Source organism: Pelophylax lessonae (genome assembly GCF_965119305.1).
Source record: "Pelophylax lessonae genome assembly, chromosome: 6".
NCBI classification, from domain to species: domain Eukaryota; kingdom Metazoa; phylum Chordata; class Amphibia; order Anura; family Ranidae; genus Pelophylax; species Pelophylax lessonae.
The window spans coordinates 18,292,477-18,313,681 of NC_138773.1; the positions used below are offsets into that span (position 1 = coordinate 18,292,477).

The window sequence follows — 21,205 nt, forward strand, 5'->3', positions numbered from 1 at the left end:
TGGGGGGGGGGGGGTATAAAAGGTGTACCTGTGAATTTTCAGCTCTGTAGCATGTCCAGAACCAGAAAAAAAGATAATTTTTCTTAGAATGTCAATAGAGCAGGGATAGGGCTTCGCTCCTTTCACACCTGGGCATTTTTTGTTTTAGGCATTTATTGGGCATTTTTTTGGGCGTCTTTGGAGGCAGGCATGACATCTGAACTTCTGTATAGGGGTATATTTACACACACACGCACATATATATATATATATATACACATACACACATATAGGTGTGAAAGGAGGGCAACACCATCCCTGCGCTACTGGAAAAAATATATATTTTTTTCTGGTTCTGGACATGCTACAGAGCTGAAACTTCACAGGTACACTTTTTAGACCCCCCCCAGACACTAAATCCAAAGAAATCTCTTTTTTTTTTTTTAATTTTTTCAATAATTGGCTCTCTATCAAAAATGACAATTTTTAAGAACTTTTTTTTTGTGTGATTAATAGTCCCTGGGGCATGACCCAGAACCCTAGGCACCTTTTAGGGGCATTTATTGGGTTTTAGGGCTTCCAAATTGTGTTTTTTTATTTCAAAAGTTCGGAACAGAGACTGATGTGACTGTGTTCAGTGTTCTCTGTACAGCACTACAATATACACTATATTGGCAAAAGTATTGGGACGCCTGCCTTTACACACACACATGAACTTTAATGGCACCCCAGTCTTAGTGTTCAATATTGAACTTTAATTGGCCCTCCCTTTGCAGCTATAACAGCTTCAACTCTTCTAGAAAGGCTGTCCACAAGTTTTAGGAGTGTGTCTATGGGAATGTTTGACCATTCTTCCAGAAGTGCATTTGTGAGGTCAGGCACTTATGTTGGATGAGAAGGAATTGCTCACAGTCTCCACTCTAATTGATCCCAAAGGTGTTCTATCGGGTTGAGGTCAGGACTCTGTGCAGGTGAGGGTGCAGGTGAGGCACGTTCCTCCACCCCAAACTCGCTCATCCATGTCTTTATGGACCTTGCTTTGTACACTGGTGCTCAGTCATGTTGGAACAAGAAGGGGCCATTCCCAAACTGTTCCCACAAAGTTAGGAGCATGAAATTGTCCAAAATGTCTTGGTATGCTGTTGCCTTAAGAGTTCCCTTCACTGGAAAAACACTGAAAAACAACCCCACACCATAATCCCCCCTCCACCAAACCTTGTGGACAGCCTTCCCAGGTAGGGTTGAAGCTGTTATAGCTGCAAAGGGTGGGCCAACTCAATATTGAACCCTACGGACTAAGACTGGGATGCCATTAGGTTTCATGTGCGTGTAAAGGCAGGCGTCCCAATACTTTTGTAATATAGTATATGTCAGAGCCATACAGTATAAATACTTAATAATAATAGTGTGTGACTGCGGGGAGGGGGGGGGGCATTAGAGTGTAAGCTCCTCTGGTACAGAGACTGATGTGACTGCTTTAGTGTTCTCTGTACAGCTCTGCAGTATATGTCAGAGCTATATAAATGTATAATAATAATAGTGTGTGACTGTGGGGGGACATTAGAGTGTAAGCTCCTCTGGTACAGAGACTGATGTGAATGATTTGGCCTCCCACAGAAGGACCCCTTTATGTACAATGGTTTAGGAAGAGACATTTGATGAACTCACTGTGTCCGGTCACTATGACTGTATCATTCACTCTCTTTGTATCGGCATTTTTCCAGGTGTAGTCACAGAATTCCTTGCACTGATCCACAAAGTTCATGTTGAGCTCATTGTCTGATATTTTCTCCAGTTCCTGAAGATGTTTTTCATTGGTGGTGGGAAAACCAAACACAAAGCATTTCCGGTTTGCAAAATACATTCGAAGGCGAATTCTGGGATTATTATATTCCATATTCCTCGGTGTTGTTTCAGCTGTGTACATGGATTAAGAAATGTAGAAAAAGATAGGTGTATGAGTGTTAGTTGATTTACTGATAACTGTTGACATCTGCTGACATTGTGCCTTCCTGCCCCTCCCCCCACCACCACCAAAAGTTTACCAACTTTCCAATTTTTAAAGAGCCATAAATGTTGTTTTCTTGAAGCCCTTGTCCTGTCAGCATAGGAACAGGTGTGGTGGGGTTGGCAAGCCTCGGCCATACAAGGTACGCCCTACAAAAGCCTAATCTATAGAATTTGGGCATACCTTGTATGCTCTGGGATTACCCAACCACACTTTAGCTGTTGCTGTAACCATCTTTATCCAGCTGCATCCTAATTTGTGTATAAAGAACACTGCAAATAACATCTATGGGCTCCAATAATAAGCAGATTGAAGCAATATTGTTACAATGTATTATGGTCTGTTGCTTTTATGTACAGCAGTCGATCAAAGGCTTGTCGGCATTTGTAAATCAACCTATCAATTTTATATTTTATGGCCTAGCTCCAGAGTTGGGGTTGATTTACTAAAACTGGAGAGTACAAAATCTGGTGCAGCTGTGCATGGTGGCCAATCAGCTTCTAACTTTATCCTGTTTAATTAAGCTTTGACAAACAAAAAAACATGGAAGCTGATTGGTTTCTATGTAGAGCTGCACCAGATTTTTCACTCTCCAGTTTTAGTAAATCAACCCCAACTCTGGAGCTAGGCCCTAGAATATAACATTGATTGATTGGTTGGTTGATTTAAAAATGCCAACAAGCCTTTGATCTACTGTACATAAAAGCAACAGAATATAACACAATATTTCTACAATTTGGTTAGATTGTTTAAGCTGAAGTTTAGATATGAGTATTTTTGCATAGTTACATTAATCCAGCTTTGATACAATGTAACTGCATTTTCCATACCTCTGGGATCTCCATGGAAGCTGAAGTCACTTACTTGGCACAGGTGCCATTCAAAGAGCACACACATTTTTTACCAATGAGTGCAAAGCATTCTCTGATTGGATGAGGCAGAGAGGTGGGTGGTGACACCATGATCTCCACCTCGTCCAAGCAGAGAATGCATTTCATTCATTAAATAAATGCAAAGTGGTCCCTGAATAGCGACCATGCCCAGCAACTGACTTCCTGTGTTAACAATGCAGCAGGGCAGTCGCTCAGCATGGGATCTGGAAGCAAGTGGAGATCACTGGTGGTGTAGAAGCAGGGCTGGTGCTAGACTATTTTGCCCCCCCAGGCAAGAACAGCTACTTGCACCCCCCCTCCACCCAAAAAATTTTTTTTATGCTTCTATACCTCTAAAATATACTTTTTATACGGTATAGAGATGGTGCAAATTGTCTAGCACCAGTCCTGTCTATATCCCACTGTGACGTGTTTTTCCCCTTCATCGAATTGACCTGAGCCGCCTTGCTGGACACAGTGAACAGCGCATGGCTGGAATACCTGGTCTGTCCATTCCTGCTCAGTCCCGCCTTGCGGCTCGGTACTTCCACGGTTCCATCTGGCAGCTGAGTTTATCCTCTGCTTCTGCATCCTCCAGTTCTCACACTGCAGGTCAGTGATGGATCGAGAGAGGGGCCCGCCAGGCACAGCACATCCTCCAGTTCTCACACTGCAGGTCAGTGATGGATCGAGAGAGGGGCCCGCCAGGCACAGCACATCCTCCAGTTCTCACACTGCAGGTCAGTCATGGATCGAGAGAGGGGCCCGCCAGGCACAGCACATCCTCCAGTTCTCACACTGCAGGTCAGTGATGGATCGAGAGAGGGGCCCGCCAGGCACAGCACATCCTCCAGTTCTCACACTGCAGGTCAGTTGATCGAGAGAGGGGCCCGCCAGGCACAGCGCATCCTCCAGTTCTCACACTGCAGGTCAGTCATGGATCGAGAGAGGGGCCCGCCAGTTGCCTCTCTACCCCGCGCCTGAACTCTTCCATCTCGGCTTGCAGTTTCTGCATGGTCTCCTGTTGCTAGTGGCACGCTGGCGCGGCGCCACCCCCGACTAATGTGTGCTCTAGGCCAGTGCCTACTGTACCTTGCCTATAGATAGTGCTGGCCTTGTGTAGTTGTGGTGTAGTAGTGGTGCCTTCCACTTTAGCTTCCATGGGGATCTCACAGGTATGGCACATACTGTACATACTTGCATTGGTAAAAGTTTCCCTGTCATCTTGGTGAAAAGAAATAGCTGATGAGCAGGTTGTAGGATCAATACATACTTGTCCGATGACAACTTTAACTTGCCCACCGGACGGATCCATACTGATCTTCTTTTACAGCCTGTCCATGATCTATTTTTTCACCAAGGTGACAAGGCTGCTTTAGCGCATGGATAACATGGAATACATACGCTTTTTAAGCTTTAAAGCGTTCTCCAGGTAGCCGTCTGCTGACACCGATTTCCCTTCGATCTCCAGACTCAGATGGAAGTCTCTCACTGCCCAAATAAAAATGGGGAAATGTCTTGAAAATTCTGCCTCCTCATCCTCATTTTCCTTTGATTTCACCTTTATCATTTCGCTAAGTTCCTCTACAAATCTGCCAAAGGTTATTAAGGAGATATAGAAAATAAAAAAGTACCAAAGAGTGGAAAAATAACAGTGCCAAAAAGTATGGTAGCAATATATTGAGTCTATTAAAAAAAAATGCATAGGGAAAGTCCATGAAGCAATAGGAATGGGTTGTGTTAAAAAAACACTGAAGGCTTCTACAGTCCCTCTTTAGAGGCAAGATCCAGGGTAAAGCCAGCCATAGACGGGTTCAAATGAAATTCGAACCATGGATGGGCAGGATGAATGTACCCGAGTTAATTGATGGATCAACTTGGGTACAACAAGCCTACCCGATTTTACATGTGATTATAGCAAGTGGGTGTTTTAGCCGCTAGTAATAATCACTGTTTTCTCCTGACTGGGATGGCTCCGCAGGAGGGATTCCCCTATCAACACTGACTGTGTTAATGAGGGAATCAACTGAAGCTAAATAACTTTTCTCCGTCTATGGCAGGCCTAATTCCCACTGGTAACTACAGTATGTGAAAAGACAAAGGGGCCCTTCCTTTTGTCTTTTTACCTACTTAACGACCGCCTACTGCATATTTACCAAGGCAGGCAGCCGCTCCTTGGCAAAGCGACGTAGGGATACCTCGCTCGCTCTCAGGAGGCTAGGGGGTGAGCGCGCACCACCGGCGCCGCGCTCCTGTCCCCGCTCGTCAGCGGGGAAGCCGATGCGTGTGTCAGGCGGCTCCGATTGCCACCTGACACCCACAATCGTTCCCCGCTAAGAGAGAAGGATGGTCAGCTGTTGTAAACACAGCTGACCGTTCTTCTCCCTGAAATGATCACAGAGCGCTTGTGATCCTTCTATATATGATCACAGGTCTCTATGGTCATTTCAGAACCCATGCCCCACTCCCCTAGGTACACATTTAACCCCTTGATCATCCACAGGGTTAACCCCTTCCCTGCCAGTGTCATTATAACAGTAACAGTTCATATTTTTAGCACTGATTACTGTAGTAATGTCACTGGTCCCCCCAAAAAGTTTAAAATCTGTCTGCCGCAATGTCGCAGTCCCGCTAAAAATCCCAGATCGCCGCCATTACTTGTAAAAAAAAACAATAAAAATGACATCTATCTTTCCCGTAGGTTAGTGGTATAACTTTTGCGCAAACCAATCAATATACGCTTATTGTGATTTTTCTTACCAAAAATATGTAGCAGAAAACAAATTGGCCTAAAATGTTAAAAAAAATTTAACATTTTTTGGGGGGAATGTTATATAGTAGAATGTGAAAAATATTGTTTTTTTTTTTTTTTCAAAATTGTCGCTCTTTTTTTGTTTATAGCGCAAAAAATAAAAATTGTACAGGTGATCAAATACCACCTTAATTTGCAGGGATTTCCTCTCACTTCCTTTGTTAGCTATGTAGAGGAGGGGGAAGTTTGGGACTTTGATTGAGGAGCACAATGGGACAAATTGTGCGCCTCCATCCCGGTTCAATAGCCATAAAGGAAGTTTTGGGACTTTGAGTGAGAGACATGACCAGGATAACAGGGTAAAAGATGTCTCATTTATTGATACATACATGCATACAGATAATAAACATAACATATAATTATATATGTATTTGACATCAACAAGTAAAAGATAAAAAGGGAGATAGTACATCCCAGTTCCAGTTTCCATAAGATCAGCATAGCAAAAGTTCGTACAGAAGTATATTCATAAACATCAATGGACTGCAATGGTCAACAGCATTGAAGTAATGGATAATAGTCAAAACATTATAGTAACTCGACGCGTTTCGTGGTCTAAGTATGCCACTTCATCAGGAGTAGATGTATGATCTATATGTGTAAAAAAGTATGTGTAAGAAAATGGCAAATGAGGACAAATAAAAACTAGAAGAAAGGGGGAAGAGGAGATGTAGACCTCAAATCCCCAAACTTACGTTGCTTTGCAGGTGTTTGTTGGCTTAGGGAGTAGGACATGGCTCGGATAGTCTCCCACGGGAGCTGAGGGTCCACAGGGCACCCTGTGGACCCTCAGCTCAATGACCCAAAACTTCCTTTGTTAGCTATGGGACAGGAAGTGAATGTAAACCCCCCCAATGGGGGCACAGATTGCAAAAAAAACAAAAACAAAAGAAGGTTGTATACTCTTTATACTCTTAAAAATTAAAAAAAAAAAAAAAGTTGCCTTTTGTTCTACTTTAATTCCGGATTTTCATTGGACAGGGGAGTTGATAGAAATTGTTGAAAGTAAAGCCCCGTACACACGTACCGAATGTCGGCCGAACGATCGGCCGTCTATTGACCTTTGCTGTCCTGTCGGCTGAAAACTGCTAAAGACTGCACACGAATTTTGTCGGCCAACAACAGCCGACTGCAGAAGTGATGTCATGTGATGGTTAACTTTCCATGTGTTTTTTTCTTTTCTGAGCATGCCCAGTCTTGCTAATCGTCTGTTTGTCACTGTCTGTACTGACTGGCGAACAATCGGCCGTTCTGGTGTTGGCCAACAAAAATTTTAATGCCTGCACAACAGATTCTGTTCGGCCGAAAATGCGCTGTCGGTTGTCGGAAGCATCATACTAACAAGCCGACAATTGGCCGATCGTTTGGCGGCCGAATATTTACGGCCGACATTCGGTACGTGTGTACGGGGCTTTAGAGTTCAAGAGATACAACATTTTTTTTTTGTATCAATTTTTCTGTCCTTTCTCTCTAATTTCTTCAAGATCTACAAGCAACCTGTCAGAACATGAATACATGAATCCACCAAGACCCCAGGATGAAAAAGGATACTTTAGTTTTTCTACTGCATCCTGGTCGATGGTTCCTTTGCTGTTATACACCATGGCGCTGCTTAGCAGAAGAGCGAGGGCAAAAATAAATTGATCATTTTTGCTGTCCCCCTAAAAAGAGGCAGAAACAAATTTACTGAAAGGTAAAACAGAATTACTGTAAATGGAAGCTTCCTGCCCTTTCCTAGTGATGGGTACCAGCACTGGATCTGGATGACAGCCTGGTGGAGGAAGGAGGTGAAAGCTGCCGATCCTTTAAAAATGAAATATCCTATTGTGTATTAGAGCTTTCTCAAGAGCCCTGTGAATTGGGATACTCAAATTTGCAAATGAAAACCATCTGTGCCTAACCACAACCTTTCTGCCTTCTGCACTTTTCTGTTGACCAATCATTTTGAAAGGTGGCCACTTACATCAATAGTGAGTTGTGGAAGAAGATAAAGGTGGCCATAGATGGATTGAAATTCAGCCAGTTCAACAGGCACTAGCTAAATTTCAAACCATGTGTGGCCACTTCCATCTACCAATCTATTTCTATTCAACCGCCCTGTTGGATAAAAGCTGCCAAAGGCTGCAGGGCTGATCTGTTTATTCTGACAGCAGGGGAGTCTCCCCACTGTCAGAATACTATAGTACAGTGGGGAGGATTCCTCCATCCACTCATTTGATGGTTCAGTTTTTTTCGTTCAACCCACTGGCTGAGTGAAAAAAAACTGAACCATATACGGCCAGATTAAAGTGATACTATAGGTTTGTTTTTTTAATATACAAATAAGAAAACATGTTATACTTACCTGCTCAATGCAGTGGTTTTGCACAGAGCAGCCTCAATCCTCCTCTTCTTTGGTCCCCCGTCGACGCTCCTGGCTCCTCCCCCTTGACCAGTGCCTCCAACACCAAGCCACTTGCTATGGGGCAGTGGTGCGTGCTCACTCCCAAGCCCCATTCTTTGCGCAAATTAGACACATAGAGCCGCGGCTCAGCCCTGCCCCCTGCTCTCTCCTCTTTGGCTCACTGGCTATGATTGATAGCAATGGGAGGCATTGTCTCAGCCAATGAGGAGAGAGACACCCAGGACAGCCTAGGCTCCAGTGCACATTGCTGGATCGGGATCGGGCTCAGATGAGTATTATGGGGGCTGTGGGGGGGAGCAGCACACAGAAGATTTTTTACCTTCACACATAGAATGCATGAAGATAAAATATGTTTAGTCATCAGCTAGGGATGAGTTGAGTGTTCAGTCCAACAACCACTGTATACTTACCAAGCATAGATGTCACCTGGCCCATTCCCTTACATGGCTCATGGTAATATTTGGGCAATGATGTAGCCACTATCTTCACCCTTCTCTTATGTTGCCAATGAGGGTTAGGGAAACCACTATTCAGCAAGTGGCATATGTCGCGTTAGGGTCAGTAGGTTTTTTCTTTTAGCAGGTGTTGTTCATTGCGATTGAATGACAAAGCAGAAAGGGACAAACATAGTGTACTCTGTATTAATGATAGACCAATATAGTTTTTTCGTTGCCGATACCAATATTTTGCAGATCGCATATCAGTATCGTCCGATATTGGCTGATATTTTCACATATGTAAAAATTACCCAAAAAATACAAAAATCGACAGAAATCTCTTAATAGACATGTTAATCTTTATTTATTAACATTTTAACATTAAGTGCTCATTCTTCACACCTTAACTGCATAAAAACTGATATAAAAAACTTCAATTCCAGGGACATTTGCTTTGCATTTCACATCCTGATTGTGCATTAATGCATAAAACTGACTGCACTGCAGTAACATTTTGCAGTGTGTGAGTCCACTACTGAAACACTTTTATGATAAAAGTGCTGCAATGGTGGACTCGCACGCTGCAATATGTTACTGCAGTGCAGTCAGTGCAAAACAGCTAGAAAAAAAGTTAGGAAACAACAACAGCTACACAAAATATACATACAGTGGATTGAATGGACTGGAGTCAGTGGAAGAGGACTACCTCTGCTGTAAGGCACTGACTGCAACTAATGCAGTGCAGCCAGTGCAAAACTGATAGAAAAAGAGCAAGGCAACTGCTACACATGTCACAGTGGATTGGACTGGAGTCAGTGGAGGACTTCTACCCTCTGCTGTAAGGCACTGACTGCAACTAATGCAGTGCAGTCAGTGCAAAACTGCTAGAAAAGAGCAAGGCAACAGCTACACAATGTCACAGTGGATTGGACCGGACTGGAATCAGTGGAGGACTATCCTCTGCAGTAAGGCACTGACTGCAACTAATGCAGTGCAGTCAGGCAAAACTGCTAGAAAAAAAGCTAGGCAATAGCTAGACAGTGGATTGGATTGGACTCTTAGCAGTAGGGCACTCACTGCAACTACAGCAGTCAGTGCAAAACTGCTAGAAAAAAAAGGTAGGCAACAGCTAGACAGTGGATTGGAGTGGAGTGGAGTGGACACTACTCTTTTCAATACTCCCAGTTAAGTAAAACAATATTATAATGCAGAAAGCGGAACATTTCAGCATGTCCATGGTCACCTGTTAAAGGTCTTCTGTTTTGTTCAAACAATGCTGCAACTTCGTAAACATGCTCAGGAGTGGAGGACAGAGGAGCAGAGAGAGAGAGAAAGGTATCTTCTAGCATGGGAAGCAAGTCTTTTGTAGCGTGCCTCATTTTCTCTCCACTACTGAAGAGGATGATTTCTTCTGTCAATTACGGCTTCTTTCAAATAGAGATGAAGTTCATCATCCAGGCTCATCATTGCAGATTCAGAAGAAATTGAATCCTCCGCATGAGGCCCCAATAAAACACAGAAAATGTCCTGATCAATTTGACGACAATGAAGCAGATTCTCTTCTGTTCGTTGATGTATTTTTGGACATTTGTCTGTTTTTTCAGCATGCTGCTCTTCATAAAAGTAGTGTTCTGGACTTGTCTTTTTGGCAGGAACCTCCTGCACCACCATATCTTCTGTCAGCCATTGTTTCACCTTAGCCAATACATCATCAGAAGAGAAAGCATGGTTCTTGTATCAAGGATTCAAAAGACTTGCAAGCACAACATGTTTAATCTCTTCATGCTTCTCAAAACATATATCAAGCAAAGCTCTTTGGCTTGACAGACCATCATTTGAAAGTCGGAGGGTGTTGTGTGCCATAATTACACAGAGGTCTGACTTATCAGCAAGCCTCACTCCTTTAGGCATGTTTGCTCCACTGTCTCTAAGTTGCGCAAGCATCACACGGTCTTTGTTGATTCCCCATTCTTCAAGCATGCCTAGAAACATTTCTCTACTGTACTCAGCTGTGTGGGATCCTTGCATCACTTTTGCATTCAACACCAATTGCCTTATTGTCCATCCGCTGTCAATAAAGTGGCATATAAGAAATAGTAGTGACTCAGACTCTGTTTGTGACCAGCAGTCCATCGTGAATGAGAATGAGTTGCCAGCATTCTCTGGTTGCAGCATAGCCTTTACTTTGTCAACTACTTTTTGGTGTAGCTTTGCCAGCATTTTTGTTCGATACTACTTCTCACTCTTCAGTGTGTATCTTGGCTCAAGCATGGACATTAACCCGCTTAAATCCTGAGTCAGATACCATTGTAAATGGCTGGTTATCAGTGACAGTCATCTCTGTGATTACTCTGTCCAGCAGTTGGGATCTTCCATCTGAAACTAGACAGTGACATCAGTTTTTTTCACAAACATATCTGTTATTGTTGCCTGGGATAGTGGAGGAGGTATTTCAAAATCACAATGATATTCATTTTGTTTTTTTTTTTTGTGCTGCGTGATTCAATTCAATATGATGAACTCTTAGATGGGCCAAAAGATTTGAGGTATTTTTGTTTTTTGCAGTTACTGATCCCATGCTTATGTTGCTTGTACATGTGTTGCACACTGCTGCTTTTCCTGGAGATGGTTGAGACGAGAAATCCCAGACCACACTTTTACTCTTTCTCTCCTCATCCATCTCCATTTAAACTTGAAAGATACAAAATAGATTAAAGAAATGGCTTGCTGAAGCTGAAGCTGAAGTTGCTGCTGATGTTGGCACTGGCACCCTGTTGTGGGTAGTGATGGACGAACATCGGCCGGGGTGGTTCGCGAACGTTAGCCGCAAACTTTCTTAAATGTTCGTGAACCGCAAGTTCGTTGCGGGCCCCATTGACTTTAATGGGAGGCAAACTTTAAAAACCTTTAGGTTATATTTGCAGCCAAAAAATACTTACTAGCTGTGCACAAATAGTCCCACAACATGGACACTGTCATAACAGAAGTATTGCTATTGGAAAAGTTGCCCTACATTTTTTTTTTTTTTCAGCAAAAAATGTATTTTTTTTTCTAAATCAGCCAGAACTGACAGCAGCCGGTAAATACATGTCAAATACATATAGGGTCCATTCACACATCTGTAAAATCGGTCCACATCCGTTCCACAATTTGGCGGAACGTTTAGAGACCCATTGATTTTCAATTCCAGTCTAAAAAATTAGGCATTCACAGGATAAAGAAGTAAGTGTCGCCCATTCCAGGCTCCAAAAATTAGCCCACATGCGTTTACCTGACAGCTAAGAACGTTGTATTCTGTGGCTGAAGGTACATTAGGCATTCACAGGATACAAAAGTAAGTGTCAGCCATTCCAGGCCCCAAAAATTAGCCCACATGCGTTTACCTGACAGCTAAGAATGTTGTATTCTGTGGCTGAAGGTACATTAGGCATTCACACGATAAATAAGTAAGTGTCGGCCATTCCACGTCTCAAAAATTAGCCCACATGCGTTTACCTGACAACTAAGAATGTTGTATTCTGTGACTGGAGGTACATTAGGCATTGACAGGAAAAACACAGTAATTATCGGCCATGAAAGGCCCCAAAAATTAGGCATTCAATGGACATGAAATCCCTTTTATGCCGCTGTATTTACCGAAGACAAGAACGATTAATTTTTGTGGGTGGATGGCGGTCTGGTGGATATTTTTGGCCTGTCATGAGGAATTGTAATCCATGCCTCATTCATTTTTATAAATGTGAGGTAGTCAACACTGTCATGAGCTAGGCAAGTGCGCTTATAGGTCACGATCCGCTGAATGTCCTTTTGGACAGGACACTGGACAGGGGGCAAGCCAACAGTTCCATTGCAAATTGTGCAAGCTCTGGCCAGAGGTCAAGCCTGCCCACCCAGTAGTCTAGGGGTTCATCACTCCTCAGAGCGTCCACATAGGCCGTTAACCGGATGTAGTCGGACACCTGTCGGTCTAGGTGTTCCCTGATGCTGGATCCAGGGTACAACTGTCGATGGGTCGGCTGAAAGAATGATCTCATATCTGAAGTGGCCAACACATCTTCAAACCGTCCTCTTCTTGCAGGCGCTGTTGAATTGCTACTAAAGCAGAATGCAGCATTTCTTGAAGCAAGGCCTGGAAGTGCTGCATTCTGCCCGCCCTCTGTGATGGTGGTAACATTTCCACCATTTTTTGTTTGTACCGGGGGTCTGAGTACGTTACCACCCAGTACTGGTCCTTGTTCTTTATGCTTTTTATATGGGGGTCCCCTTAAAACACTGGAGCATGAAGGCCCCCATTCGCACTAAACTGGAAGCGGTGTAGAAAACTGGCTCCAGCTCATCATCCAGGATAATGTCGTCCTCGTTCTACTCCCCCCATCCACGGACAACACCAGGGATCCCAGAAAGGTTTAAAGCATGCTCTTTTTGCTCCTTCTCATCTGCTCCGGCACCATCCTCCTCTGACTCCTCTTCAGACTCCTGTTGTGGACTTGTCTCAGATAGAGCAGCACCCCATGGGAATTCATCCAACATTGCGACTTCCTCATCTTCCTGCTCCTGCTCCTCGACAGCTTGAATTACACGACGCAATGCACACTCCAGAAAGAAGGCGTAAGGTACAATGTCACTGAAGGCACCCTGGCCGTGACTGACCAGTTTGGTGATCTCATCAAATGGCTGAAAAAGTCTGCATGCGTTGCGCATGAGCAGCCACTGGCACGGTGAAAAAACCCCAAGCTCCCCAGAACCTATCCTGCCGCAGAGTTCGTACAGGTAGTCGTTAATTGCACATTTCTGCTGGAGCAGCCCATCAAGCATATGCAACGTTGAGTTCCATTGCGTCGGGCAGTCACAAATAAGACTCCTGACAGACAGGTTGTGTCGCCACTGAATGTCAGCAAGGTGAGCCATGGCTGTGTAAGATCTTCTGAAATGACTTGAGATTTCCCTGGCCTGCCGCAAGACCTCCTGGACCCCAGGGTATTTGCCAATGAATCACTGCACGACCAAGTTCAGGACATGTGCCATGCATGGCACGTGTGTTATTTTGCCCTGTTTCAGCGCGCTCAGCAGATTGACACTGTTGTCGCACACCACTTTACCAACTGTCAAATTGAGCGGTGTCAGCCACTGATCTGCCTGTGAACGCAAAGCTGAAAGGAGTGCAGGACCAGTGTGCCTCTTGGCTTTCAGGCACAACAGACGTAGGTATATTAAGTGACAATCACCTGCGCCAATGTCTTTTATATTAAATAATAAATAGTGAAACCGTGTATGAATATTATGAAGGAGAACGCAGCTGCTCCACTTTCACCATAAAGGAAAAAGAAACCCTAAACACCATAAATAGCAGCGCAGTAATCCTCTTACGTGTAAGTCACCCTACTTCAATAATACAAATTATATATACTCACATCATATGAATGCAACAATTGTGCAATATGTGCAATAGAAACATAGAAACATAGAATGTGTCGGCAGATAAGAACCATTTGGCCCATCTAGTCTGCCCAATATATCTGAATCCTATGAATAGTCCCTGGCCCTATCTTATATGAAGGATAGCCTTATGCCTATCCCATGCATGCTTAAACTCCTTCACTGTATTTGCAGCTACCACTTCTGCAGGAAGGTTATTCCATGCATCCACTACTCTCTCAGTAAAGTAATACTTCCTCATATTACTTTTAAACCTTTGCCCCTCAAATTTAAAACAGTGTCCTCTTGTGGTAGTTTTTCTTCTTTTAAATATGCTCTCCTCCTTTACCGAGTTGATTCCCTTTATGTATTTAAAAGTTTCTATCATATCCCCTCTGTCTCTTCTTTCTTCCAAGCTATACATGTTAAGGTCCTTTAACCTTTCCTGGTAAGTTTTTTCCTGCAATCCATGTACTAGTTTAGTAGCTCTTCTCTGGACTCTCTCTAGAGTATCTATATCCTTCTGGAGATATGGCCTCCAGTACTGCGCACAATACTCCAAGTGAGGTCTCACCAGTGTTCTGTACAGCGGCATAAGCACTTCTCTCTTTCTACTGCTTATACCTCTCCCTATACATCCAAGCATTCTGCTGGCATTTCGTGCTGCTCTATTACATTGTCTTCCCACCTTTAAGTCTTCTGAAATAATTACTCCTAAATCCCTTTCCTCAGATACTGAGGTCAGGACTGTGTCAAATATTCTATATTCTGCCCTTGGGTTTTTACGCCCCAGGTGCATTATCTTGCACTTATCCACATTAAATTTCAGTTGCCAGAGTTCTGACCATTCTTCTAGTTTTCCTAAATCCTTTTCCATTTGGCGTTTCCCTCCAGGAACATCAACCCTGTTACATATCTTTGTGTCATCAGCAAAAAGACAAACCTTACCATCGAGGCCTTTTGCAATATCACTTATGAAGATATTAAACAAAATTGGTCCCAGTACAGATCCCTGAGGTACCCCACTGGTAACATGACCTTGTTCTGAATGTTCTCCATTGACTACAACCCTCTGTTGTCTGTCACTCAGCCACTGCCTAATCCACTCAACAATATGGGAGTCCATGCTCAATGACTGCAGTTTATTGATAAGTCTTCTATGTGGGACAGTGTCAAAAGCCTTACTAAAATCTAGATATGCAATGTCTACTGCACCTCCACCGTCTATTATTTTAGTCACCCAGTCAAAAAAATCTATAAGATTTGTTTGACATGATCTCCCTGAAGTAAACCCATGTTGTTTTTCATCTTGTAATCCATGGGATTTAAGATGTTCCACAATCCTATCCTTTAATAGGGTTTCCATTAATTTGCCTACTATTGATGTCAGACTCACTGGTCTATAGTTGCTCGATTCCTCCCTACTACCTTTCTTGTGAATGGGCACGACATTTGCCAATTTCCAATCTTCCGGGACGACTCCTGTTACTAATGATTGCTTAAATAAATCTGTTAATGGTTTTGCCAGCTCACCACTAAGCTCTTTTAATAATTTTGGGTGTATCTCATCAGGACCCTGTGACTTATTTGTCTTCACTTTAGACAGCAATCTTAGAACCTCTTCCTCTGTAAAGACACATGCATCAAATGATTCATTAGTCATCCTTTTGATTGGAGGTCCTTCTCCTTCTTTTTCTTCTGTAAAAACTGAACAGAAGTATTCATTAAGGCAGTCGGCTAGCCCTTTATTCTCTTCTACATACCTTCCGTCCTTTGTTTTTAATTTAGTTATTCCTTGTTTTAATTTCCTTTTTTCATTTATATATCTGAAGAATGTCTTATCCCCCTTTTTCATAGACTGAGCTAGTTTTTCTTCTGCCTGCGCTTTAGAAGTTCTTATAACTTGCTTGGCCTCTTTCTGCCTAATCTTGTAGATTTCCTTATCTTCATTGCTCTGGGTTTTTTATAATTACAAAATGCTAGCTTTTTATTTTTAATGATTTGGGCCACTTCTGCTGAGTACCACAGTGGTCTCTTCCTTTTTTTGCTTTTACTGACAAGTCTAATGCAATTTTCTGTTGCCTTCAATAATGCACCTTTTAAGTAGTCCCATTTCTCCTGGACTCCATGTAATCCGTTCCAGTCTGATAAGGACTCATTTATGACTAATTTCATTTTTGAAAAGTCTGTTTTTCTAAAATCTAAGACTTTTGTTTTTGTGTGGTGTGACTCTTTCACAGTTCTTATATTAAACCACACTGACTGGTGATCACTAGATCCCAAGGTTTCGCCTACAATGACATCATATACCGAATCCCCATTTGTGAATACCAAATCCATAATGGCCTCCCTCCGGGTTGGCTCCTCAACCACTTGTTGCAGAGACAACCCCAGTAGGGAATTTAGAATATCTGTACTCCTGGTAGAACTTGCTATTTTGGTTTTCCAGTTTATATCTGGAAGATTGAAATCTCCCATAATGATAACTTCACCTTTCATTGTCATTTTAGCTATTTCTTCAACTAGTAGATCATCTAGTTCTTTGACTTGACCAGGTGGTCTATATATATCACACCTACACGAGTTACTGCATGATTAGCAAACTGCAACGTAACCCAAACTGACTCTATGTTGGCCTCACCAACTTGTATTAGGTTAGATTTAATGCTATCTTTCACATACAGGGCCACTCCTCCTCCTTTCTTGCCTTCTCTGTCTCTTCTGTATAAAGAGTACCCTGGTATGGTTATGTCCCAGTCATTTCTTTCATTAAACCATGTCTCCGTAACAGCCACTAAATCTACATTCTCAGATGCCATTATTGACCCAAGTTCATTGATTTTTTTACCTAAACTGCGAGCATTTGTGGACAGGACTCTGAGCTTATCATTTCTTAACCTCTGTGCAATAAATTAGCCGCTACCTGCAGTATTGCTAAATGAATCTCCAATTAATTATGTATAAAGTGCAGAACCTAAAAACAATATCGGTATAAAGTGCATACATTTTTGGACAAGTGCTCCAGTGCTCTGTGCAAATATCAAATCAGTCCTTTAGCTTGTGCTATGCCTTGCATCAATCCATGTACATTCCTAGTCATGCAAAAGGATAGTGATGGTGGAAACCTCTTGAGATTAGTAGTGGTGGGAACCTCTTATCGACCAATAGTGGGAACCTCTTATCACCCAATGCACCTTGTGAATAAGGTGGGGGCTTACTGGAATAAATTAAACTCGAACTTTGTTTCAATAAATAATCATCTGCATACAGGACGACTCCCAAGCCTGTGGGTCCACTGCCTATGACTTTCCTTGCACCTCGGCCAGTGTTTCCGTATGTCTGCTGTATCTGCTCTCAACACAATCAATCTCCGGCAACTGGCAGGTGGGTGAATGTAGCTTGTCTATCTGATTCAGTAGTCCGTGGTAGGCGTGTCCGTCAGCTTTACATGTTTCATCATTATGTTGACGTCCTCGGAAGCTGTACAGACGCAGCACAGCATGCCAACGTCTCACCTGGCATGTGCAATAGGTTCTGGGAATCTTGGGCGGCGCAGCGGAAGAGACGGTAGCAGCGGAAAAGGGGGAGTCAGCCGAGGAGGAGAGGGAGGATGGAGGGCAAGGAGGAGAAGAAGAGGCAGGCCTGCATGCAATTAATTGCGGTAAAACCAAATCTACACGGGTACCATGGGTTACATGCTTGTCATCGTCAGAAGGTTCACCTAGTGGGCAGTAAAAGTTATATACCTTCCCTGCCCGTGTTTGCTAGACCATGTGTCTGTGGACAGATGTATCTTGGCATCCACACTGTGTGCCAGAGATACATTCACTTGCTGCTGAACATGGCCATACAGCTCTGTAATGCCCTTCTGCGAGAAATATTTCCTTCCTGGGACCTTCCATTGTTGTGTTTCAATGGCCACAAATTTCCGAAAGGCCTCCGAGTCCACCAGTTGATATGGCAGTAGTTGGCGGGCTATCAGTTCCGAAAAGCCAGCAGTCAACTGTTGGGCAAGAGGGTTATCCGGCATCATCATTTTTTTACGCTCCAACATTTGAGCCACGGAAGCCTGCCTTTTTTCCAGAACAACGTGAGGACAGCATGATGGAAGGTGGAGTGGAGGACAATTGTGAGGAGAAGGAGAAGAGGCTGGACAGTGAGAGCCTGGAGTGTGGCTTTGTGGGTTCTGACGGCGTTGCTCCCACTGGGCTCGGTGGTGGGAGTCCAGGTGCCTTGTTAAGGTGGTCATCCCTAGGTGAGTGTTAGGCTTACTGCGACGTATGCGTTGACTGCAAAGGCTGCAGATGGCAACACTTTTGTCAGCAGCGAAAACATTAACCACTTACCGCAAAGTGACGTAGCCCTACGTCTGCAAAATTTGCGGTAGTATACCGGGATGATGCCTCTAGCTAAAGACTCCATCCCGGTACCGTGGTTTAGAGCCAATGGTCGGCTTTCCGTCGGTAACGACCAATGCGGCTTTGGAGCCGCTCGATCGTTACCCGGGTGAGCAGGAAGGGATGTCCCCCCCCTCCCGCCGCCTTCAATGACTTTGATCGGGGCTCCCGTCCCACCGGGAGCCCCGAGCACCCAGCCGGCACGTCCACCGGCTGGATGAAGTCCTGATCAAAGCCGGAAACGGCTTCGATCGGGTCTCCGATGACGTAACCCAGAGGCGGCGTCCATGACGTCACTTCCGGGGTACTGTGCTGCAAAAGGCGGCAAATTTAAAAAACGTCTGTATGCAAAAACGCAGTCTTTTAGACCCTCGATCCCTCCATAAAGAGTACCTATCACTGCATATTGGTGTCACAAAGGATGTTTACATTGCTTGTGCCATCAATGAAAGTGATCAGATTTTTTTATTTTTTTAAAAAACCTGTAATAAAGTTAAAAAATAAATAGGAAAAAAAAAAAAATTTTAGCTGCCCCCGTCACCGTTAGCTCGAGCACAAAAAAAAACGTATACGAGTCGATCCGCAAATTAAATCACTGTTCAAACCACACATGTGAGGTATCGCCGCGATCGCCAGACGCTCTAACTCTAAACTGGTAACCGTTAAAAAAATTGAAAGCGTCGCCTATTGAGATCTCTATTGACCGTAGTTTGTCGTCATCCCACGGGGGGGGGCGCAATATTAAACCGTAACATGTTGAGTATCTATTTACTCGGCGTGACATCGTCTTTCACAATATACAAAAAAAATGGGCTAACTTTACTGTTTAGTATTTTTTAAATGCAGTGAAATGTGATTTTTCAAACTTTTTCCCCAAAAATTGTGTTTTAAAGACCGCTGCGCAAATACCGCGTGACAAAAAATATTGTAATGATCGACATTTTATTCTCCAGAGTCTTTGCTAAAAAAATATATATAATGTTTGGGGGTTCTAAGTAGTTTTCTAGGAAAAAATACTGGTTTTAACTTGTAAACAAAAAAGTGTCCGAAATAGTGCTGGGGCTTAAGTGGTTAAAAAAAGCCCACACTGCGGAGCCATGTGCCGGCATCCTGGGAGCGCCAGATGTGACTGTACATGGTTGATGGCTTACTCCTGATACATTAGCAGTCTGCTTTGTCCCTCCTGTGCAATATACGTTTCGCCTGCTTCTCCTCCCTATCTGCTGGTCCATCTCTCCCTCTGAACTCCCCTCCTCTCTTGTGGGCACCCACGTGACGTCCATAGACACGTCATCATCAATTTCACTTTCCCCACCACTAACATTCGAGATCTCAGAGTAGGCAGCAACAGTGGGGACCAACCTCCTTGGGCTGATCTGGGTACTTTTGTCAGACTGCTGAGTGGTGGCTGTTGCTACCTCCTCTTCCTGACCTGATGCCAAGAATGGCTGCACATTGCAAATGTCTTGTGATGGATCGAAAAATAATTCCAGTGACTCAAGCGGAGGGTATATGGTGTTGGTGGTGGTGTCTTTGTGGGTGCACACAGCAGAGAGTAAAGAGGGTGCAGATAGAGAGGATGAGGAGGGTGCAGAAGAGGAAGGCTGAGTGAGCCACCACTCAACCAAGTCTGGTGCATCCTTTGACATAATGTAATGCACCTTCTGAAACTTCACACTGTGGCCCCGGCCTACTGCTCCTGCCCTACCCCTACCACCCCTGTGTAAGGGCCTGCCTCTTCCTCTGCCTGTCATTTTTTAAATTGCCCTGTGACAAAAGTCTCTAGAGAAGCACAGTATATGTGGAAGAAGGTATATAACACCCCACTTCAATCTGTGGTATTTGGGGGCCACTGGTCTATCACACCAGTTCTACAAAAAGTTGGCCAGTAACTGTTGTCACTGTGTGTAGCACAGTTAACGCAGCAAATGAGGCCAAATTTTTGCAGGACTAAAATACACTGTTATAAAAGTATACTGTTAGATAACACCCCACTTCAATATGCGGTATTGGGGGGCCACTGGTTTATCACACCAGTTATAATACTTTTTTAAAAGTGCTTTTGTCACTCTTTGTAGTTGTAGTATCGCTGCAGAAACGCTCACCACACCAGTCACAATGCTGCACAGTGCACAGTACAAATCCACTATAATATGCTTTCTATATTAGAAACTATATTATAAGTGTATTACACCCCTATATAGTGCACTGCACACCAAAGAATTGTACACCTATACCAAATACCAGTCCTTGAAAGGACTTTTGTGGACCTATTACCTAGCGATTTGTGTCACTGACAATCTGTCCCTGCTCCCCACAGCAAACCTCTCCCTACACTGACAAAAGAGACAATATAGATATGGTACACCTATACCAAACACCAGTCCTTAAAATAACTTTTGTGGACATAACAGAGCCAGCTCTGTGTCACTGACAATCTTTCTCCCTACACTGACAAAAAGCAGAATGTAAAATGGCCGCCAGGTCAGGTCTATTTATAAGGTAGGGGGTATGTCCATGTGCTGAAATGGCTCAATTGGCTGTCCTGTTCCACCTGATGGATGTGTCATGGGTCAAAGTTCTCCCCAATGTAAACTAATATGGCCGCCGCAAACATCTCCATATGTTCGTGGACTGCGAACGAGCAAAGTTCGCGGCAAACCGACCGCAAGGCCATCCCTAGTTGTGGGTTGGTGGATGACGCCTGGCAGTGTGGCTGGCTTGGTGTCACCCTGTTGTGGGTGGCTTGCTTGCCAGAACACTGTGGTGGCTGGCTCGCGTCACCCTGTTCTGGGTGGCTGGCTTGCAGGAATTCTGTGGTGGCACTGGCTGGCTGGTTTGGTGTCACCCTGTTATGGGTGGCTGGCTGGCTTGGTTACTG

The 21,205-nt window shown here is 43.8% G+C and overlaps 1 protein-coding gene across 1 annotated transcript in view; it reads right to left on the reverse strand.

Annotated features, from left to right (window-relative positions):
- LOC309558463 (uncharacterized protein) overlaps window positions 1-21,205 on the reverse strand; it is a 114,503-nt gene that overhangs the window by 30,619 nt on the left and 62,679 nt on the right. Inside the window, exons 16-18 of the mRNA XM_082261534.1 lie at window positions 7,223-7,332; window positions 4,264-4,451; window positions 1,648-1,896 (exon numbers count right to left, since the gene is read on the reverse strand). Of these exons, the coding sequence (XP_082117660.1) occupies window positions 1,648-1,896; window positions 4,264-4,451; window positions 7,223-7,332 (547 nt within the window). The remainder of the gene's footprint in view (window positions 1-1,647; window positions 1,897-4,263; window positions 4,452-7,222; window positions 7,333-21,205) is intronic.